A 23,062-nucleotide genomic window follows, 5' to 3' on the forward strand; every position below is an offset into this window, starting at 1 on the left:
GGTCATAAGAGCATAACAGAGGTCTCAGGGATGGACCTGCACCCATACCCTTTGTACCCCAGTAGCTGTGTTGAGAGTTGTAGTGTTATTTGTTTACTGTATTGTACTGTCTTGTTGTTTGCCCTCAATATGGCTGCAGAACTCATGTGACACCCTATAGATAAAGGTTCATAATAATAATCCCACCAATTATGCTCTGGGCCCAGTAATACAGCATTATGTTCCTGGCTCAGGTGCAATACAAGTACCAACAGTATAAAAGTTATATGAAAGAGGAGACAGGTACAATGAAAAAAGGTTATGACCTTGATAAAGATTCCAGTAGGGATGTGAATGCAATATCTCTATCTATACAATTTCTGGTGAAGAATATAGATTAACTCTGTCAGTCCAGATGGTTCAAGAGGGTCCAAGAAGCGACTCCCAAGATGTTTTTTTTTTTTTTTTAAAGAGCGGCTTGAAGGATTGGTGCATCCTCAGATGCAGTTTTACTTAAACTGTGCTGTTTACATACATCGGTTTCAGCTTTAGTTAGAAGAAACTGTTCTATTCAGATGCTCACTCTCCAAACTGTGTTGGTGCAGTACACTGTGTATAGATAATGCACATTGTAATGTCAACTTCTTCGTAACGTGCACAGAAAAATCAGTGATGTTTGTGTACTGTAGTACCTGAAATTTACGGCAGTCTGACATCTCTGTGAGGTGGCTCATAGTGGGGAACTGAGTCTCCTCTGGTTTAAAAACAAACAAGGTGTTTTCTTGGTTTTGTTTTTTTGTGTTTTGCCTTTTAGCCAAATAAGAATGAACACAAGAAACAAGCAAGCCGCATTAAACTATTTGTGAAACTAGAAATAATAAAATAAAACTTGGGGAACATGTCAGTTGTTTATTTCATGACAAGCACATTTACAGCAATTGCACTCAGAAGAGAAGGTAGATTACGGAAAACAGTAACCATATACATAATACTGGCCAAATTAAATACATTTAAAAAAAAAAGTGTACAGTGCTTGGCAAGTAGAAAGGCATCAAACAACAAGTGTGTTATATCATACAATATCTTTACAAGTGCAAAGTTTACAAAACATGACCAAGTTAACAGATCTTACAGTTGCATTAGTTGAACTTTAATGAAGATACATTATAGTTCCAGATGACCTTCATTTACCAGGAATAACAGCTGGAAGTTACTTTGTACAATCAGGGTTACTATGGAAATATACAAGTAGCTGCTAAGAATGCCCTTTATGCCATATTGCTTCAAAGTAAACATTTTTATGTCTATAGAAAGGAAGGGTCTCCACTATAACAATCCCTACTCAGCATTCTACATCTTCAGCTATTCATAATGTCAGAATTAAAGGTTGAGAAACACCAATTTCACCATGTGTAAAGTTATTTCTGTGTTGTCTTTTAGGGTTATTTATTTTTATTCAATTATCTTAAAACAAGGAGTTTAACTTACATCCACTATTGTAATCGCACATGTCACAGGCCCATACAAAGGCTAATAGGAAATGTAATCAAAAATCAAATTTTATTTTGATAATAGGTGGGCATATAAATTGTAGATAATCATCTAGAGGACCAAGGTTGACTTCAAAAGGGAACTCCACATTATTTTTTAATTCATATCCCATATAATATGTTTTGCAGATTATTTTATTACTACTAACACTGCTCCTGCCGACTAATAGAAAAATAAGAATATATTACATTTGTTTCTAGACTGTCTACTTATGAAATAGATATATCAGCTGACATTTATCAATACAGTTGAAAATATAGTAGTCAGATCTCTCTCATAGTTCCTCCTTTTCCTATTTAGCAACATAAGTGGATATGTGGCCACTATTGTTAGTTTTTACCAAGTTATAACAATGTTGCAGCCCTCTGCAATGTACACTAAGTCTTGCAGAGCAGCTGATGTATATAAAAATAATGTCTTTAAATTATCTAGATTAATATCCTCCAATTGATAATTAAACACAAAAGTGGACATCTCCTTGAAATATGTGTATAATCTGTCTCATTTAAGTTTCTTTCATGCTGAATAAATTTACAATTGGGATGGATACACAGAGGTGTTTAGATAATCTCCTTTATTGGCCCCTTAAAGCGTTTGTCTCCAAAACTAACAATACCATGTTCTCACATTATACTTAAATGTATGTGTATGTGTTATTTACCGGTGTGGATAATTTTTGTGAGGAAATCTACTCAGGCACTTACTTTTACAATGTGTGTCATATCACTTCTATTGGCCATGATCAACCATCTTGGAAAGTTTTGGGGATATATTTCCTATGTGGCTGTGTTGTAGAACCGGCGATTCATGGTGCTTTGAAGTCATTTTTTAAACCGGCACTTTTATTAAAGACAAAGCCCATAGGGTTTTGTCTTTAATAAAATTGATTCAAAAAATGACTTAAAAGCGCCGGAAATCGGTGGTTCTAGGGAACCACTGCAAAGTAAATATAACCCTTGGTCACAAACCCGAGTTTTCTAATCATGCAAAGCCCTTGAAAGAGCAGATTTTAAAGGCCAAATACACAATGATACAGACCAAATGTCAGAGTACAGTCAAACTAATCAATTAATATTTAATCTAAAATACATTTCTATATTAAACATACATTTCCAGTGGGGTGGATCTATAGCTCAAAAACCTAGTATGTATACATGTAGCCCTTACCAGACTGTTCTAAAATGAACTCATATGTTGTAGGGTAAGTATTAATAGAATATAAAGTGAAACTGTCATATAACACAAATTCACATCATCTATTGATACAATCCTACATACACAGATTATAAAATACATACAATATAAAAAAAATAAACCATTACTTATATTATTGGTATATACTTTCAGTAGGGCTTATACCTTTTGCCCTTAGTTTGAACTATTTCCCTTCCAGTCTTAGAGCTGGGCTGGACTTTTAATTCCTCTTCCACCCTGTTAGTTGGTGTGATGTGCTACTTTCACATTATGCTAATAAACCACACCATTACTAGAAGTTGTGGAACTAGCAATACTAGTTAATCTCCTATATTTAGTTTAGTAGTTTTGCCTTAGTATAGTTTTGGGACACTGCGCATATGTTTAAAATCTATTTGCATAATAATTTTACATTTTTACAAATCTAGTTAAGTTAGGCTATGTTTCCACTAGCATTAAAATTAACACACATTTAAAGAACCTGTAAACAGATGTACACGTGTAAAACATTGTACTAAATGAGACCATACATATTTGTGTTTTCATGTGCAATATTTTGCCCCTTCTTGTTCCATTTCACAGTGTCTGATATGTTTCAACATATTATAAACATCAACCACCAGTGTGTGTACACAGCCATATCATCTCTAATATTTCACCAATTAGAATCCTCAATTTTATTTGTGTAAATTCGCTGGACACACTTTACATTTTATTCTTATATCCTCGATACGTTAAAAAACAATATGCAAACAGAAGCCCACTCTGAGTTGTGTCAATATCATGTACAAAAAAAACATTATAACTTAGAAACCTAGAAATGTAATATTTTAATTAAATAGTTTTAACAATAGCTATATGCTTGTCCCCTGTGTATTCTTGATTTGTTTTCTGTATGAATCCCCATATCTGGATACTCTCACAGCAATCTGATGGGGACTCATACAGTATAGATCCATCACCCTTTCTGTTTAAGAAAAGTTATTCTGCCTCTATTTAGTTTTCCTTGCTCCTATTTTAAGGTTTATCCCCTTGTTACAGCAATCCCTTTTATTTTTTAAATAATAAATAATACTACCTTCATTGGGTTTTGTTTGTTCAGACAAGACAATCTTATTACTAGGCTAACAAATAATAAAGTACTACAAAGATGATGCAAGGACTGGCTCCATTTCTACATGTTTACACAAATCAATGGGTGGAATTACTGTACATTGAACCTGGTAAAAACTTATCTCCAAATAACATCTTAATTTTTTATGTTCTAGTTTGAAAAATCTGAGCAGCCTTTCAAAAGGGAAAACAGTACCAACAAAAATAAATGTCAGCTTACACTATAGTTTGGAAATAGAGGAAAAAGTCACAGCATGCAAAGGCACTCTAACCTCGACCTGATTTTTCTTTAAGAAAAGTTAGTATTTTTGTATCTGTTCTGTGTCTGGCTAACAAGGTTTACTCTCACAGTAAGGTGACATCAACACTTATGGTTATTTTGACCTATGTAATGAAACTAGATTTCCACCAATTCTATTCTTGGAGGGATTTTTAATAATAAATTAGGTGAACCGGGTTTGAATTCCACAGTCCAGTCCAGTCAAGGAGTGTTTATTACTAGTGTCATAGACTGGAGCAGCTTCTTATCATCAATCTTCATCTCCTACTTGTCCAGTTTGAAAGTGGGCGGGGATAGAACAATCTGTAGCCAATAAGATCATTGGAATTCTCACAGCATCACAAATTATGGAAGGCAGGGTCCTGTCCACTCTTGTAATTATGTTCGTGAAGGCAGGGCTACATGTGACAGGAGCAGTGTCATGAGGAGGGGCAATGAGGCAAATAAGAAGCCACAGACTGGGAGTTATATAATGGAAGGAGAAAGTATACCCAACAGCACAGAGCAGGGATGTGATGCTCTTGTCACAGAATCAACTTGTTAATTAGTTATGCATTTTATTTTAATAAATTATTGTTGTAAAAAACTAAAACACATTATTGCTTAAATATAACAAATAGGAAAAGTCCTAATTAACGGAAAACACTGTAAAACATGACTGACAATTAGGTTCAAAAAGAGGGCATCATGAGGATACACCATAAATGAAATAGAGGTCAGATGTTTACTGTAGATGGTTTTCGAGGGGTCATGCAGAGTTCACAAACTACCACTTACAAAAAATATACCACTCAAAGTCAGGTTTCATAGGTTATTTATAGACGGCTCCATACCATATGGCAAATCCATAGGATACAAACTGCTATACTGATCTAGGAATCACAGGATTTGCTTATGTATTTGTGAACGTAAATTAAGACACAAATCTTGCCTCTGTCTATGCTCTGTTGCAGTCAGTTAGCTGAACACATGCAGAACATGGATTTAAAGAATGCAATACATGCAAACACTGACTTCTTTGTAAAACTAATTATGACAAGAATAAGACTGAATAATACATTCTTCATAGTGATAAATTATCCCCATAGCATTATTAATGTTGTGTTTTCCTTGCAAGCAATTGACTTAGTGCATTACAGAAAAGACTGAGGAAAGAAGATGTGTGTGTTCAATTCCATTAGGGAATATACAAAGGGGCTCTACCTGTTGAAGAGGGGGAGAGATTTAACTAGAGAAGAAAAGAAAGAAGATTTACCAACAAAGACAGTAATAACATTTTCTAAAAAGACTATTCTACTCTAGTAGTGAAATCTAATTTATAAAATGGGGTTAGGACGCCTTTAATCCGTTATGGCAAGCCACTGGCCTCACGGTTCAGTAGGCTTAGCATGCAGAGCATCTGAGGTCTGAGTGCCGATTACACATAACTTCAATAGTCTTACAACAGAATGGGAATGAAAAGGAGTTTGTAACATGGAAGCTGTTGCTCTCTGATGCACTTCATGTTGCAGAAACGAATTCCACAACTAATCTTAATATACTTTAACCTAATTACCTAAAACATTTAAAAATTTATTTTACTTTCCAATATTTTTGTTATTGACAGCTGCAGCCCAAACATGCCATGGATTTCTACCCTCTCTAGTAAGGAAGATATCAGTAAAGTAATGCTAAATTATGTACCACCTCCTCCTGTCGTGTGGTCACTAGTAATTTGTATTCAAATGTTCAGTTCATAAACAGACTTGTTAGTGAGAAGTCGCGCTATAACGCAGTACCAAATAGTCTTCTAGTGCATGCTCTGTTTATATAGGGACTGTCTCCAAAAACCATAAAACTCTTATACATATATATATGTGAATTAATGCATATCTACATATGTTGTAAGGGCAACTCTGGGAAACATTCAGTAGAACCTAAGTTTCCACTTTTCCATAGGTTCCTTCTGGTGGCCTGTAATGCTTTGGGAAAGCCTTCAGCTGTAGACTGTTAAACGCATATTTGCGACATCCCACATTCTTCATGGTGTTTTCCCGGCGACAGCCCTCACTGAGGAAAAACAAAAAATAAAACAGGCACAAAAAGAAAAGAAAATCTGCACAAATAACAAATGAAAACCATGGGCAAAAGCAGTAGCAGATGAAAGCATATTAAATTAGGATGTTAAAGAACGCATGTTATGGTGTGGTATGTGCAGTGCAGCCTTTCAAGCAGCTTTGTTTTCCAGTGGAATAAAAAGTTTAATTTGTGGTCTCTTCATGTTCAGATGCGAAGCATGACCGCAACAAGGCAAAACCAGCTATGTTACATCGCATTAGAGGATTAAAACAAAGGATCAAATAATAATTTGTGTAAAGGAGCAAAGTTGGAGGCAGAAAAAACAGGAAAAAAAATAAAAAAAAACTTAACTCTACCTATTCGTTGCTGGCACACAGACCCTAGCCCAGGCACAGGTAACCTCCACATGACCAGTTGTTTAACTACAATTCACAGTACGGCCCAGACCTGTCAAACCACATAATCTTATCTTGTCTGAGCCTAGTTAGACATTCCCTAGAAAATAGAGCTCACAATGAGAGACAGGTGCTCCACTAACTACGAAGTAAGTGTTGTGCGATATTACTTACACAAATTGTACTCCAGCAATTGGAATTACCTAGGAAATAAAACCTTTGTGATGTGAGGCCAATCACATTGCTGAACTTACTTTCTAGTTAGTCAAGCACTTCTGTGAGTGAATCGTTGTGGTAGCAACATACTAATAAGACAGCTGTAAGCAATTTGGACACAATTTAGGCTATACGGTGACATGAGGCTGTATATGCACGACACATGAACTATATTCTTTCTACTAGCAGTCTATGTTATACACAGCACACTCTTTTAAACTTGCACTAAATTATCAATAAAATTACACTGTGAAAAATTATTTTTATATGGTCTGAAACAGATGACTCAGCAACATAGGATTTGTGGTTCAACTAGGGTCAAAGCCTGGTGAGTTCAATGTTATTAAATTTACTTGAAATTAGGTGCTGTATCTCACCCCACAATATATAATACTTACCACTCTCCAATAGCTCTGAGATTTGCACTTTTAAATAACACTAAATTATATTTTACCCCTACATGATTGTCCTAAAAACAATGATTACAGTATTTACAGTAAAAATGGAGCAAAATATTGCACAAAATATAGATCAGGAAATCTTGGGTATGTTTTGTTGTACTGTCGGAATTTGTGTTGCATGAATTGTGATTTGTTTTTCTCATGCAATAATGCATGAAGGAAAGCAGAACTATATATTATAAGAAAGAAAGGCTCTCTATAAAACTGTACAATTGTAACAAATACGTGCAATTTGTTGCACTCAGTAGGTCGAACAGACAAATAAGCCAAAAATAATTAGGGTAATTATTTCTTCTCAGTCTAATGCCTGTTTATATATTTGGCACACACTCTCTCTGCTTTTACACAAACTAATCTCTACAACCAATTCATTTAGAAAACAAAAAGTATAATATGAGCGATTTATAAATAAATGTCTGCTGAATCACTGTTTATGCTAAAGTGTGATTTATCTTTACTAAAGCCTTAGCTCCAGACAGGCATATTAAATGTGCGGCTATTTTATGTTCTTCCTGTTATTTATACTATACTATTTATGCTATTTATACTTAACACTTATAAGTAAAATGTGATATTTGCAGAACACTGATTACTTTGGCATGGTATAAAAATATGGAGGCATAATACATCATATGCTGTAAATAAGAACTGAATATCAGGCAGTTCTGTGCAAAAGGCACTTTTCTGGAACAAACCCTCAGACATCAACATCACCAGGTTTCCCAATGGATTTACCATGAGCTTGTTCTGCATTTCAAAACAGGTGTCCCGAGTAGTGGAAAAATGACAAAGGTGCACAAGCTAAATTGCAGGACTTTGTCTATTATTAAAACATGGAAGCACAATAGGCAACAGGTCAAGAAGATTGCTTTGTTCTATTGCTTTAAACATATACAGAAAAAATATATGTATGTATGCATCTGTAAATTATTCAAGCTTTATATAGATCCATAGCTTTAAGTGTACTCTAAACAGCAACCATGAAAGCAAACGTGTACCAAGCTCCTGAAACATCTATGTCTTAGGAATGCAGGAAGAAATCACTGTATGCCAGGTGTCTTGTATAAAGTGTAATGGGAGCAGCATGAACAGTATCTGCTAGAATATTGTATCTGTTTGTACATAAGCTACACACATAAGCTGCATGGTGCTATTTCAATGTATGGTACTGTAGGTACAAAGCAGCATCAAGGACGTGAGGTAAGTTGTCATGAGTAAAGCTATATATATATGTACAACAATTGTCTGCTCAATTCCACTAAGCTGCCCCAGATTCAGAAATCTTCAAAATGTAAATGGAAAATTGTAAGGCATAAGATAGGGCATAGCTCAGTCATTGCAGTGAGTCTCCAGGGGACTGCATGTTTCCAGGCATAAGTTGTTCTGCCCTGTCTTTATTTGCAGCGAAATCTGGCAACCAGGTAAGCTACGCTGAGGAACAGCCACACTATGAGTAAGTTTGGGCTGAGCGCTAACAAAGGGATAGAGTAGAGGAGGCTGGGATCCAGCCTGAAATCTCGAATCGGAACCAAGCCACTCAAGTTCTTCTGGGTGACTATTTCTCGCGTTCCAATGCTGTGAAGAGGATATAGTTTGGGAGGGGAAAGCAAAAGAAAAGGTTCATGGGGGAATAAAAAAAAATCACATATAATGAAGATAATAAAAAAGCAAGAGGGAGGAAGAAGCAAAATAAAGACAAAATAGATTTAAAATAAATTGAAACACACATAAGGATGATGGAATTTAAACAAAATTAGCATTACAGAGTAAAAAGGAGAGAAGAGAGAAAACAAAAAGAGAAAATATAAGAAGAAAGCATTGTAGACGAGTGAAGAGTAAAAAAATAATTAAATAAAAAAAAATAAAAGCCAGGTTTCCATGTTTGGTTTAGGTTGGACAGCCACTAGTCCATGCTGCCATGCATCAACATGCTGCTAAGCAGTGGCCATCTGAATGCAAGCAGACCATGAACAAACCAGTACAGGATTTGACCCTTTCACGGCAGATAAGGAAGCCCCCACTACCAGATTAAGTAGCCTGCCTAAATAAAAATTCTTCATTACTATAAAAAATTGAATGTTCTGATCATATTACATTAGGTATGAATGCTAACTGTAAATGCATCTCTGCTGCTCTCTTTAATGAAAGAATAGAGGGAGAATAATTCACTATTTAAATATCCATCCGATAATGGCATCATGATCAAACACTTTAATATCAGTGTCTAGTGATCATGGGAATAAAAAACACTTTCAGATGATGGGGAGAAATGAATGGATCGATAGAGGTTGTAAACCGGAACTCTTACGGTGCTTAGCAGTTGGAGTCTAGTTCTTTATGTCTTGAGCTGTAATACATTTCATGTATACAGAAAAAGGGGACATAATTATTGATTTATTATATTATTCAGGCACTATGTAATGCCAAATTGTGCAACATAAATAATTATATCCACCATTAACAATCACTTATTATTATTATATATTTACATTTCCCCATAATATAATATAATAATAGTGTCCCCTTAAAATAAAGACAGAAATATTTGTTCCATAAGTTAATTAAAAAATTAATTTAGCCCCTTAATCAATAAATAATGACTGCCCCCAATAATTTAAATGTCAATGATGCTTCCTCAAAATAGCTCTAACAGCATGTTTGAGCAATCTCGGCACTCACAACCACCTCTTTTATTTTGGCCGTTTGGTTGGCGGTTTTGCAAACCCCAGCTTAGTAAATCCGGCGGTTTGTATGTTCATCATTGTTAAAATCGGGATGGCGATTTGTAAAGTGGTGGTTTTGTAAAATGTAAATTTTGCTCGTTTTAATGGCGGTTTGGGTGTTAGTAAATCCGGAGGTTTTAAAACTGCCGGAAAAATCGGCGAAAACTGGTGGATTCACCAAACCACTCTTTAGTAAATTTAGCCCTAAGACTCTCTTCTCACTCTATCATTTACTACATTACCTATAAAGAGTTTCTCCTCTATTCAGCTGCATAGGCTCAAATTCCAGCCCTCATGCCTCCATATTCTCAATGACTCCTTCAAGTCTCTCAAAACGTTCTCCTTTCTGCAACATTTACCTCCACTGCTATGTTGTTCCATAAACCTTTTATACTTTCCTCATCAGCACTACATATGCCTGCCCCATGTGTGTGTGTCTGCCTCCTACTATTCAGTTACATTGTAAGAGAGCTCACTTCTGGTGTACTCTAACATTTGTTGATTCTCAACTTCCCGAGCCCTATACAGTGTCAGGTGCTGTATATATTGTTAAGCACCAAATAAATATAGTTATACATATATAATGATGAAATCACTAAATACGAGTTTGTAAAGACTGTACTGTCATTTTTGTATTACAAGACTCCTTGTTAGAATTTTAATTTATGAGACGTACTGTCCCATTTTATAAAAATATTTATTTCAATTATAGTAAGGTATCAAAATTTATCTTCTCTTGTGTTTCAGGTTTTTTTAATATTGGAAATGTAATGTACTTTATAGTGCAGAATGAGTATGCCAGCGCATGCTTTATTAAAGATACCAGCAACAATTAGTTTTGGTGCATCTCCTAGATTGATTTAGTTTGCCTTAATCTGAAGAAAGAGGCGCAGGGTGAAATAAAGAAGCATATATAAAGTAGTGTGAAAAGCTGGTTAAATCTGACTTCAGCTCAGACTAATAACTGTTAGAATGTAAGAAAGGGTCAAATAAAAACTCAACAGAAAGGATAAGAGGAAATGGAGAATGTGATTGCAGAAGAGACATTTCGTAGACATGGATGAGGAGAAGACGACTGAGTGGTATTTCTGAACTACAGAGACTGCAGACTGGTTTCTTATCCTTTCTTGTAGCAAGTGATGTGCAGGGATTAGACATCAATGTAATGCTTGAATGAATACATTGAGAAGGAAGTAACAAAGTACTTTTTTTAAAAATATATTTTTTATTCCACAGTAACATCTCTGCTGCTTCTGCACATAGAACATCAATGCAGATATGCCATACAAACAGGATGAGATGGTAAGGGGAGGAAAATTCATGACAAACAACCATATAGCATGGGTGCCCTGACAAGTAAGAGCTGGTTATCTCTAGAGCAGACATAGGCATCCTGTACCTCTCCAGCTGTATAACTACAGCTCCAGCAAACTCTGCCGCCAGCTGATGATCTCGTAACCTCTGGAAAGTCACAGGTTTCCTACCTTTGCTGTAGAGTGTAAGAACAGAGAACTAGAGAGACCTGCAGATGTGTTCCCAATCAAGGCAGAGGCTATCCGGCACCTGGGAGCCCATCGCATCTGCCTTTGATGCCTTGGTAGTGATTTCAACCAGGTCTAACTATAGACTAATAAGAAAGTCTTCCATAAGAGACACCATTATAAAATGTGTACTAATAACAGTTCTGGACAAAAGTCCTCTTCTCTTCTAAAAATAATGATTGCCATGTGAGTATTATAGAATATGATACTTGAAATTTTCTGGGAAACCAACATCTGTAGCTCACCTAGCTCCAGTGACAGCCTCAGTGAGCAGCAAGCGTCACTTACCTTCGCATGCAATCCAGTGCTTGTGTAAAGACCTGTGGGGCCATCCCGTGCTCATGTTGCAGAATCAGGCATTGCTCCAGCGTCACTGACATGGCAGTGCGATCCTTGGCACTTTTACAGCTTGTAAATCGCACTCCATTCAGCCTTCGACATATCTAAGTGATAATAAAAGGCAGAAGATGCTTCTCAGGAAAAGGCTTTTCCCCCTTCTTACTCTGTAACTGTAAGTACTGGGACTCTGCTTAGCTGAGCATATGAGGAGAATATAGAACACCCCCCTTCAGCCCTCCGCAGGGGGACATTAATTCCACTGCTAGAATTCAATAGTGTCCTGTGCAAAGCTGTGAATTATGTCCCAGATAGACAGGGAGCATTCATATTAATGCAGAAAACCATTTGGATGGAATTAATTTACATTTTAGCTTTTACCATGACATGCGACTGGTGTTTTGACAAATGAGGTGAAGTGTCTGACTTTATCATATACAGATTTCTTAAAAATGTGAGTGAAAATTACTAATTTGCATTACTTAATAATTAGGTAATTATTATATGATGCAACCTAAAATTAGAACTGTAAATATGGTAATATGTCATTCCTGCATAGTGGTTATACTTTACATCCACCTTTGTGGAGTTTATTTTTAGACATTTTAATTTACAGTTAGGAGCAAATCTAGCTTAAGGGTGCAAATTTACACCTAGACACACAATTTGGCTAGGCCTGGGGTGCAAATATCTTTTTATTCATGCAAGAAAAGTATTGCTTGTTTCTTCATGTAGTTCACAAATACTGGACAGCTTTATTTTAACACTGCGATTTAGAGATGAGCAAAGACGTGCCTCTCCCAAATCTAATCTCTCTGCACTTTCTTTCTTGTCCCCTGTAGCACAACATGGTTTTGCCAAGGTGAAAAACTGCACCTTCCAGCTGGATTTATTCCTAACTCTCAATAGAGCCCTAAATGTGCTATATTGACTCTGAGGGTGAGGATATGTTTTGCAGATATACCACCTATTTTATGCCTAATCATTTGCTAGTAGAGTGTATTTTGCACTTAAGTTTGATGTAGACTTTGCATATTTCAGGGGGAGGGGGGCTTAATGGACAAGCATAGTTAGAGGGCCGCATACACACCCAGTCCCCTGAAAATGGAGAGTATGCAGGAAAGGGTAAATACACTTATGCTTTAAAACAGGCCTGTCCAACCTGCGGCCCTCCAGGTGTTGTGAAACTACAAGCCCCAGCATGCTTTGCCAGTAGACAACCTGTTGATAGCTGGAAGGGCATGCTGGGACTTGTAGTTTCACAACATCTGGAGGGCCGCAGGTTGGACAGGCCTGCTTTAAAACATAAAAATAGCCAGGTAGGAAGAACCATACTGTTCTACATACTTGGCAACACATTGGCAACCTCGCCCCCAGGAGATCACATCACTGCTGGTGGGCTATGGTGGTGAGAGTCACGCCATCAAGCCCCTGCCTCCTCTCACAATAGTGAAGTGGGTGGGAGTCTGGAGCGATGTCTGCTCTAGAAGGAGTATGAAATCTGGGAGTCTCCCGGACATTCAGGCAATTATTTTCTATAGTGACATGGGCTATTCAGAGCATATAAACTACATAAATGTACATTGTGATATACACAAATAGAGGATTATCATACCTCAGCAGCTTGCCACAGGATGTCAACATTTTTGTTTTTCCTTGCATGGACGTTTTGTCCAAGGAACCTGAGCAGTTCAGGAAGACATGTCTGACTCCGAGACCGTGGTAGACCTAAAATAAACACAATCAGATCTAAAGAGATGGAAATGCAAGAAAGAAGACCTTGATACAGTACAACACTTAGAGTGCCTCAAATTAAAACTAGAATCACATTTGCTATCACTATTATAAACATAAACACCTTTATATTAAATCATCATGAACAAGTAAAGGGGAACTAGTGGCTTCCATTGGTGGTCTGAAAAAAGGGTGACAGTAGCAGAAATAGAAGGTGGTTGGGTATAATTGTACTTAACTTTACCATGGCAGTGCCACGGGTCCTGGCTGGGATTAATGAAGTTCTCTCTTCACCAGCCACCAGCTGTAGCTTGGGTGAGGATGAAGCAGGGGTTCGGTTTGGGGTAGTGGTTGGCCAACAGGAACATTGTTTGTGTATAATGGTACTACATAATGTGCTAGGTTGGAGATATGGAAGATAATACTATTCAGAAACTAAGATAGTGGGAAGGAACTTATATTAAGGAGTCGGTAATAAAATTTAATGTAAAAATTGTACAAAATGTCATGTTTGCCCTTCCTTCCACTTTAATACTCACATGTTAAGTGTATGTTATAGCCAGCCTGTCCACTACATCTATAGATTAAATTCATGTAATTTTTTTATGAGGCTTTTGCAAAATCCATAGTTCCTAGTGTGTTGATGTGACCGCCATTTGTTAAATAAAAACTTACAGTCCTCTGGTAAGACTTCTTTGAACTGCTCAAAATAAGAATTAAGCCGCACCAAGCTCTCAACGTTTATGATTTCCTGCAAAGATGTATCTCCAAACCTATGTCCATAAAAGTGAATATTAGTGACAATAAGAGTGACAAGTTATAGTGATTGACAAATGCAGTGCTGCACAGCAAACATGTGGCTACTTTTATTCTTAGTATTTTTCAAACTACCTATAAATAGATGTTTGGCACCATATAAAATAAAAAGCATTCCACGGCATAAATACCCCCTCCTCGCTAACACACCCTATAAACATAGAGGTATGGTAGCTATCACCCAGAATGCCTTGTGAAAGGGACAAGTTGCCTAACTGTAGGATAGGTGTAGAGGTCACTGTGCTATTCATTAAATGTCTTAGCGCCTTTACATTAAAAATTCAATGATAAACACTGAGCAAAGCGCTATCTTAAAAGAAACTCAACATTAATATTTATTAAATAAGAAATTGTAGCAAATCAGGTCTAGAGCTAATGTCTACTGTGTTTTCATATGATATGGGATACAGCTTACTTTTCTGCCAGTGTCTGCTGCTCATTGATTCCCACGTTGAATAGGACTGGTTGAACCCTTAGCAGCATCCCACTCTGAATCTCACGGGGAAGGGCATCAAACAAGGCGCTTGGTAATGGGATGCGGACATTAAATCCATCACTACAAAAAAAAAAAAAAATTGATAAAACATACTATACTCGCCCTATATCAGGGTATCTTTAAATAATTTATGAGCATATTTATAAAAAATGTTGTTGTTGCAATTCCTTTTCACTATCTTCCAAAAATTTATCGCCATGGCAGATGAGCGATATTCAGCAGCCACACTGATGGTTATAATTAAAGCTCTGGATCCCGCATTATTCTCTACTGAGCATTCAGTGGGGCCAATTTCAATACAAGGTTTTAAAAAACAAAAACAAAAAAGCAAACAGTTTTTATATATAAAATATACTGTTAATAGATTTTTATACTATAAACAGCGATATGTATCCTCCACGAATAGAAACCTCACTCACTGGCTAATAGGGCTTTTAGCCCTGTGATAAACATGGCCCTTAATATCACATGACCCCTTATGAAATAAAATTTACCAATGATTCCCTACTATGTGCCAATTTTTCCCAAAGAGCTCTAAAATATGTACATTTATTCAAAATACTTGGAGTATGTACAAATGATTATCAAGCAACTTTTTATGTCTTTAAACAGTTACACAGTTACACTTATCACCAAATGTTTTTTTAATATTCATTACAAATACAAAAACCTGTTATAATGAGTTTAGTTTAACTGACTGAGTCTATCTGAAGGACTCTAGGGGGCATTTTCAATTCGGTTTCTGGTCCGCGGTAATGCGCGTTACTGCGGGAAGTGCGCAGTATTGACGGTAATACGGTACCGCAATAACGTGGATTTTCCTACACAACCCTATGAGGTGCGCACGAAAATCCACGTTATTGCGGTACTGTGGATTGCTTTTGTGGCCTGTTACCGCAGACCGGAAACCTAATTGAATATGCCCCTTGGTGTACACAAACCATGGCTCAGATGCCCAGGCCTACACACAGTGTAAGTCATTTTTGGGGACTATATTCATATTCAATGCTGCCTATCAATTCAATAGTAACTAATAAGTAAGGCACAAAGTACTATGTTCCTAGAGAATTGATAGGCTGCATTTCACAAAATTGGTGCCTCCATTGTATGTAATAAATAATCACACCAAGCTATGCCAATGAAATGTTTTACTTTACCTACCTGTCTTCTTTCACACCTCTCAGTAATCTACCTTTACACATTCTTGAGTTCCCTGTACTTGCCTAGTTCTTCAACTACACACAAAAAACAAAAGTACATAAAGAATTGTAATCTTACCGATTTCCTGTTATAACTGGCAGCATATCAGTTGAGATGCTTGACATGGCCTGCGTAACTTTGAATGTAACATTCCTCAGGTCCATGATTCCCAAACTCATATCTTCCAGCATGGCCAGCTCTTCCCCTAAAGCAGAGGTAGGATGTTACATTAAGCAATTCATTTTATGTCTTTCCTCGATTTTGCCTCCAAACTACTGTATTTAAGAGACTTTCTTATAACCGCCTCACAAGCTCTCTCTTGTATCTCTCTGTCTTGATGCTCTGCATTCGGGTTTCCACCCCCTTCACCCACTCACACAACCCCTAACCTCTCCCTTTCTAGTGTGTCCAGCTGTCTCTCTGCCATCTCCTCATGGTTGTCCCAATGCAACTTAAGGCTCAACATGTTCAAAACCAGCCTTCCCATTCTGCCAATCCCTACACTAGCTTCACAGAAATCATTTTAAACTCCTCACCCTCAACTACAAAGCCCTCACCTACCACCTCTGCTAGATTTCCAACCTCATATCACGTCACACTCCCTCCCTGCCTTATCCTGCTCTGCAAATGACTGGAGTGTTGTGTCCGCACAGAAAAACCATAACCTGCCCTGCCTCTAAGACTTCTTCTTTACTGCCCCCCTCCCCTCTATGGAATACAATTACATGCCCAATAAGACTTCTCACCAGTCTCTAGAGATTCAAACATAGCTTAAAACCCCAGCTCTTCAAAACCTACTAGTCTCCCACCTAATTCCAATCTCCCTGGCCTAAGCCTGGCTCTGCCCACATCAACACCATGTTACCCTCCCATACTTGCCTCTTCCCATTAGTATAATAAGTTCTCACAGCAGGAACCTCTCTCCTCCTGTCATCTTACCTCATCCACTTGTGTGTCCTTGTAGTCTTCCTGTTGTATGTTCTGTACTATGCTTTCTTTTCTTACATATGCTTAATTTTTGGGGTATTTTTGCATTTTGCATTTAAGCTTCTTTAATGTTCTGCATTTTACCTTTGTTATTTATGTATGTTGATTGTTGGACCCCTATGTTTATGTACCATGCTCTATTTTCCCACTGTATGTCCCAGATTAATTTTGTGGACCCTGTTGTATCTACAGAAACTTGTTATTGACCTACAAAGCACTCACCATACGTGCTGAGGAGACTTTCAAACTGAGCCAGCAGACCGATAGTGTACAACTGGCGCAGGAACCCATCGTCATGCAGGCAGTTTCTTAGCTTGATAATAAAACCGCAGATCAGCGCTGTTAACTAAAGCAGACAAGGAGATAAATTGAAATATTAAGATGTAAACATTTTAAACGAATGTCTGGGGACACTTTTCTCATTCAATGTATCTAAGCTCATTACTTACAGAGACGTCTTGATGGACATTAGTGTTCTACAATGCTCAACATGGTATGATTACTGGACTTGGCTAAAATTGGATTTCTTATCATTTTTCTATTTATGTATGTATGCTATTGATGTGATTTCTTCTGAGACAATGACAGAATAAAACTACCCTGTTCAATTTTGGCATAATCTGCATCACCCTCTTGTATTTTGTTCTTGTAACCTAGCACTGATTATAAAGAAACTGTTCTGAAATCCAGCTCCGCTGTAGCCTAACATCAGTCTACTTACAGTGAGTATCAACTGGATGTAACTACTATGCCTCACTGTGAATAACATGATGTCTACACCATATATTACAGCAGACACACGTGTTATGGGTGGGACTAGAGACAGTGTGGTCATTACAATTTTAACATTCTTGCAGCTTAATTTGCCACCTCAGGTGGCCAAACCAAATTTCACAATAATGGAAAGAGCCTTTGACAGCTGGAATAACTATCTCTGTACTGTAGGGAATACACATTGTAAATATCACTAGGATACTCAAATATTTTATTTTAATATTTGTTCATTTTATTTGGGGTATATAGGGAAAAAAAGCGCAAGTACTGAACAAAAAACTTAACTATGGTTCCACCCCTAGTTATTGCACATCAGAAATATGCTCTTAAATAAATTATACGATTTGTATTGCTTATAAGGGTATCAAAGATATTTTTCTTACTGGTTTGGTTTATATATGTGGGCCAAAGGAAAATGTAAAGATATATAAATATTTTCTATTACTATAGCATGTGTAAACATGCCATACCATAGGCTCAGGTCTAAGCTTATGTTACAGCTTGTAAACACATGTTTTAACATTTGAGGGTGCTCTGCTAGAGCTGCTCTGCATGTTATAAGGACCAAGGCCTCCCTCTTCAGTGGGTATACCCGAGTTGTGGTGTCATCAGGGCTACTACCATCCAGGAGACACTGTGGGACCATAGTACATAGCATTCTAATAAAGATCACTGTGCCTTTATAATGAGGAAGGCATTAGACATCCAGAACCATGCCTGATATTTTATATATGTCAGCTGTGTTGATTGCCAATGTGTTTTTTGCAGCGTTAGCCACGTAAAACTATGGTAACATCACAGTTGACAGTTAAATTCTTTGTTCCAACTACAGAGCATTTCTGTAAAACTACAATCAAAACAAAGCACTAAAGAGAAAAAATAGAGTGTTAATATAGAGTACTAGGGTGTAATTGTATTTCAATAGTTGTCAAATTTAGTCTATTAACTAGCTTATGTCAGAAGAAAATGATGAGGGTGCTAATTTCATTTTATCATTATTATGTATTCATAAAAGGTACAGAGGGAATTTACAGTTCATTTACAACATAGTGCTCATGCTGGGTTTGTAGAGTGCAGCGCAGTGTGTGCATGTATTAACACATACCGTTTGACAGAAGACAACATCTCTGCGGTACTGGAGACTCAGGCACAAGGCAATTGTGGGAGCGCTGTCCTGCATTAACAGAAACACCATGGCTTTTTTTGCTTTGTCACTCATCATGGCCACGCAGTCTGTCAGTGTACTTAGTAGGGGGTAAAGTGCCTCACTCCATTCCCCTGGTGTACAGAAACACAGAGCTAATAAATACACAACATAACGGTCCTGTAACTTTAGGTAGAATCTGTTGGATTCAATTTTACTGAGTTTTACTAATAAATCCAATTTATATATAAGGCACTGGCATGTGTAAGCGCTATACTGTGACAGGAACCTAGCATTGACATTGCCAGTACAAGCTGGCATAGGGAAAGGATAAATTCTGTGGTGCTAGTATACTGAGAGCAGAAAGCAACCGTGTGACACTACCCGAATGTGAATGCAATCCTGGGACTGGTGCCTGGAATAAATGCTGTAAGTAAAATGACCTGCAGCGCCTCCCATCTCTTCTGCTGTGGTTTGACTAAAAAGTGCATTTAAATACATAAATACAAATCAGAAAAATAAATAAATAAATTAAAAGTCAGACATATCCACGTTTAGTGATGTTATTGATGACAAAGATGAAGCAGGCAGGATTAGCGCTCTGAGAATATTTCATTTAAAGGTGCTATAATGTAAAGCTGGCCACACACACTGTGATATTGGCAGTAATATTGAGCAATTGGTCCGATAACACAGCCAAGAATAATTTGCTGGAAATCAGAGGCCTGGTAGAGAAGGGCTGCTCGGCCCGTAACAACATGTGGAGAAATCAGACATTGATCCACTCCAGACAGCAGGAGGAGTCCGTGTGTTGCTAGCATAAGGTTTCTAGCAAGTGTTACAACTGGCATCTTCCTAATGAATTGCAGCAGCTTTCAACTTGTGTCAATTCCCTTGTAAGGCGCTGTCAGCATTTTTCATTCATTGCGCTCAAGCCTTCCCACGCTAATACACTGAAGGGAATGGGGAACACTCCTTCCCTGTCACATGGGAGCAATTACACTCAGAAAACGTTTCATACAACTTCTTGGGTCTTAACTGCTCCCATGTGACAGTGGATGAGTGCTCCCCACGCTTAATGGTTTCTAACTGGATATGTCTACAATTCAAAGCGCCCTTCTGATACCATCCATGACGTATAGCTTTCCCTCACTGCTGAGTTATTCTACACCAGTTATTCTACTCAGCAGTGAGTTCACATAAAACTATAAAAGAAAGTGTTGTCACCTATATTATTTATGACAAGCTTTACTACATCACTGTATTACAGAGAATTTGAAGTTAACTTGAAATAAATGAGAGCTGAAAACAAGTTATGCAAACATTTTAGAGTTTAAAATTTATAACAAATTAATTTCAATTTTCTTTAAAATTTAGAAAAGTGGTTGTACACCAAGCAAAATGTCAAACACACATACTTATCACAATTGCATTACATTTTTCTTATCCAGTGTTTAACATATCTCACAAATACGAAGTGTGGGTGACATAGATAAAGGAGGACTTTTCCGAATTGTCACAATGCAGAAATGATAAACATTATAGAAATAACATTATAATAAAATCACATGTAAATTGCACATATTGAGACAATTCAAACATAAAAATCAATCAGATGTAATCACATTAGCTACAGATCTTTCTTGATAGAATCATGATAGAATATAAACCTTAGGTCCTCCTAAATATAATAACGTTTTTGCAATAGGTATCTGTTATGTGGAAATCGCTAGTTAATGTCACTAACCCCAAAATTGAAATTTTCCTTAAATTAGATCCTTAAATGTAAAATACATTGCTCAATGTTAACCCGACTTTCCACTACAGCTTTGCTAAAAAGTATTTACTCCATTACAGATAAGTGAAACTTCTCCCACACCTTTTGAATTTTGCAGTGTTCTAATGTGTCCTTGGGCACTACAATCATTTGAGCTGGACTTACAATACTGTCCTTAACCCTGGGTCTGAATCCACCCTGTGAATTTCTGCAAAGCAAGTCTACAAGACTGTCAGTCATTTGTTTACTTATTAAAGCACCTCCCCCTAACATGGCAACATGCTGCAGAGGAGTAAGAGAGCATGATGGACATAGTTAGTGAGCTCAAACCTATTTTGTTATTCCAGGAATATTTTTCAGTAATACGTAGCTTTGATACATCAAACATTGGCTTTTCTTTTTCTTCAAAAAGTTTAATAGGCTTTCTGTAGATGGCAAACTATGGTGCTAAACGTTTATAGGACAATAAAAATTTTACGTATAACCCTAGCGCCTCACCTTTCTGTACAAAGCCATTCTCTGGTAATTCACTACAATGATCATACTTTTAAATTAAAAAGTAGAAGCACTGTAAAAACTGCGGTAGCAAACTGAAAAAGAGGAATTACTGAGTGGGAGAAAAGAGAAGCAAGGAATGGAAAGCAGCACATACCTGGTCCATGATCTTCTGTACTGGAGCTGCTATCTGCACAGAAATGGAGGTGTAACATGCATGATTAAGGGATAGCAAACAAAAACAAAACAAAACAAAACAAAAAACAGACAAACCCGCCCTTCAAGCAAATTAAATGTAAGCATTGTAGTAGATAAAATTAGCACTAAGCTTGCAAAAGGGACATAGCTATAAAGCAGTAAAGAATGAGATTGCATAAATAGTAAGTTTGAATCAACAAACCTGGCTTTAATTCCATATCTAGCTACATGCAAGGAGTTTTTCTGAGTAAATCTATGGACATCACTTAATGGAGATCATTTACTATTCTTGCATCCTTAACAGAAACTTTTAGAAAACAACACTGCTGCTCTCTGCCAGGCACAAACACAAAATATTTACCCATTAAGGACACAATTCAATATGTGGAAGTTGCATTATTTTCCCCACGTTTGCGACTCTCCTTGGATTATGGCAATAACACTTGGTGTCAGAGGTCACAAATGATGATATACAGACCAAGAAACCACTTCAAATAGCAGACGTTCAAATACCAGAGACACTGATGGTCAAACTTGATCTCGTTTGACATGCAAGTACTTAATGAGCTCTTGTAGTTGTGGTGGTACATGCGGCTACGTAAGTCAATGGAGTATACTCGTTAAACACAAAAAATTGAACAGGCAACTTCTGAAAAACCATGTCAAAAGTATGCGGACCCGCGGACATCACAACCATATGTGCTTGTTGAATATCTTATTCCAAAACCATGGGCATTAATATGGTGTTGATTCCCCTTTTGCTGCACTTCCACTCCTCGGGGAAGGAACAGGGCTGCTGGCAATTGCATCCATTCAGCCACACTGATGCCGAATGATGTTGGCTCGCAGTGAGCATTCAATTTAATTCCAAAGGTGTTTGATGGGGTTGAAGTCATGGCTCTGAGCAGGCCAGTCAAGTTCCTCCACACCAAACTCGGGAAACCATTTGGCATTGTAATGCTCAAATAGGAAAGTGCATTCCACAAACTGTTGCCACAAAGTTGGAAGCATACAATTATCTAGAATGTCATTGTATGCTGTTGCATTAAGATTTCCCTTCACTGAAACTATGGAGCCCAGGCCAAACCATGAAAAACAGCCCCAGGCCCATTATTCCTTCTCCACCAAACTTTACAGTTGGCAGAACACATTCAGGTAGGAAGCGTTCTCCTGGCATCTCTCAAACTAAGATTTGTCCGTCAGACTGCTAGGTGGTAAAGCGCGATTCATCACTCCAGAGAACGCATTTTCCAACGCTCACAAGTCCAATGGTGGGGTGCTTTACACAACTCCAGTCAACTTTCTGCATTCCGCATGCTGATCTGAGGCTTGTGTGTGGCTGCTTGGCCATCCATGGAAACCTAATTCAGGAAGCACCTGCAAAAAATATTTTGTGCCAACGTAGCTTCCAGAGAGTTGGGTACTCGATAGCGAATGATGCAACTGAGGACAGACGATTTTTATGTGGTACGTGCTTCAGTGCTCAGTGACTTTGCGACTGAGTTCTTATGACAGTACAACTGTCTTATGACAGTACAACTTTGAAAGTCATTGAGCTCTTCACCACGACCCATTCTACTGCTAATGTGTGACT

The 23,062-nt window shown here is 37.4% G+C and overlaps 1 protein-coding gene across 9 annotated transcripts in view; it reads right to left on the reverse strand.

Annotated features, from left to right (window-relative positions):
- Positions 1–878: 878 nt before the first annotated feature.
- INPP4A (inositol polyphosphate-4-phosphatase type I A) overlaps positions 879–23,062 on the reverse strand; it is a 94,324-nt gene continuing 72,140 nt past the window's right edge. For 6 of the 9 annotated variants that reach the window (XM_075200128.1, XM_075200133.1, XM_075200130.1 and 3 more), the window contains 9 exons: positions 21,428–21,460; positions 18,960–19,132; positions 17,303–17,426; positions 16,172–16,298; positions 14,813–14,953; positions 14,257–14,354; positions 13,463–13,575; positions 11,800–11,954; positions 879–6,166 (listed from right to left, as the gene is read on the reverse strand). In XM_075200128.1, coding sequence (XP_075056229.1) covers positions 6,034–6,166; positions 11,800–11,954; positions 13,463–13,575; positions 14,257–14,354; positions 14,813–14,953; positions 16,172–16,298; positions 17,303–17,426; positions 18,960–19,132; positions 21,428–21,460 — 1,097 coding nt within the window. In that variant the 3' untranslated portion in view covers positions 879–6,033. The remainder of the gene's footprint in view (positions 6,167–11,799; positions 11,955–13,462; positions 13,576–14,256; positions 14,355–14,812; positions 14,954–16,171; positions 16,299–17,302; positions 17,427–18,959; positions 19,133–21,427; positions 21,461–23,062) is intronic. The other 3 variants (XM_075200135.1, XM_075200134.1, XM_075200131.1) reach the window with 1 other exon arrangement.

The sequence above is a fragment of the Mixophyes fleayi genome, chromosome 2, assembly GCF_038048845.1.
Source record: "Mixophyes fleayi isolate aMixFle1 chromosome 2, aMixFle1.hap1, whole genome shotgun sequence".
NCBI classification, from domain to species: Eukaryota; Metazoa; Chordata; class Amphibia; order Anura; family Limnodynastidae; genus Mixophyes; species Mixophyes fleayi.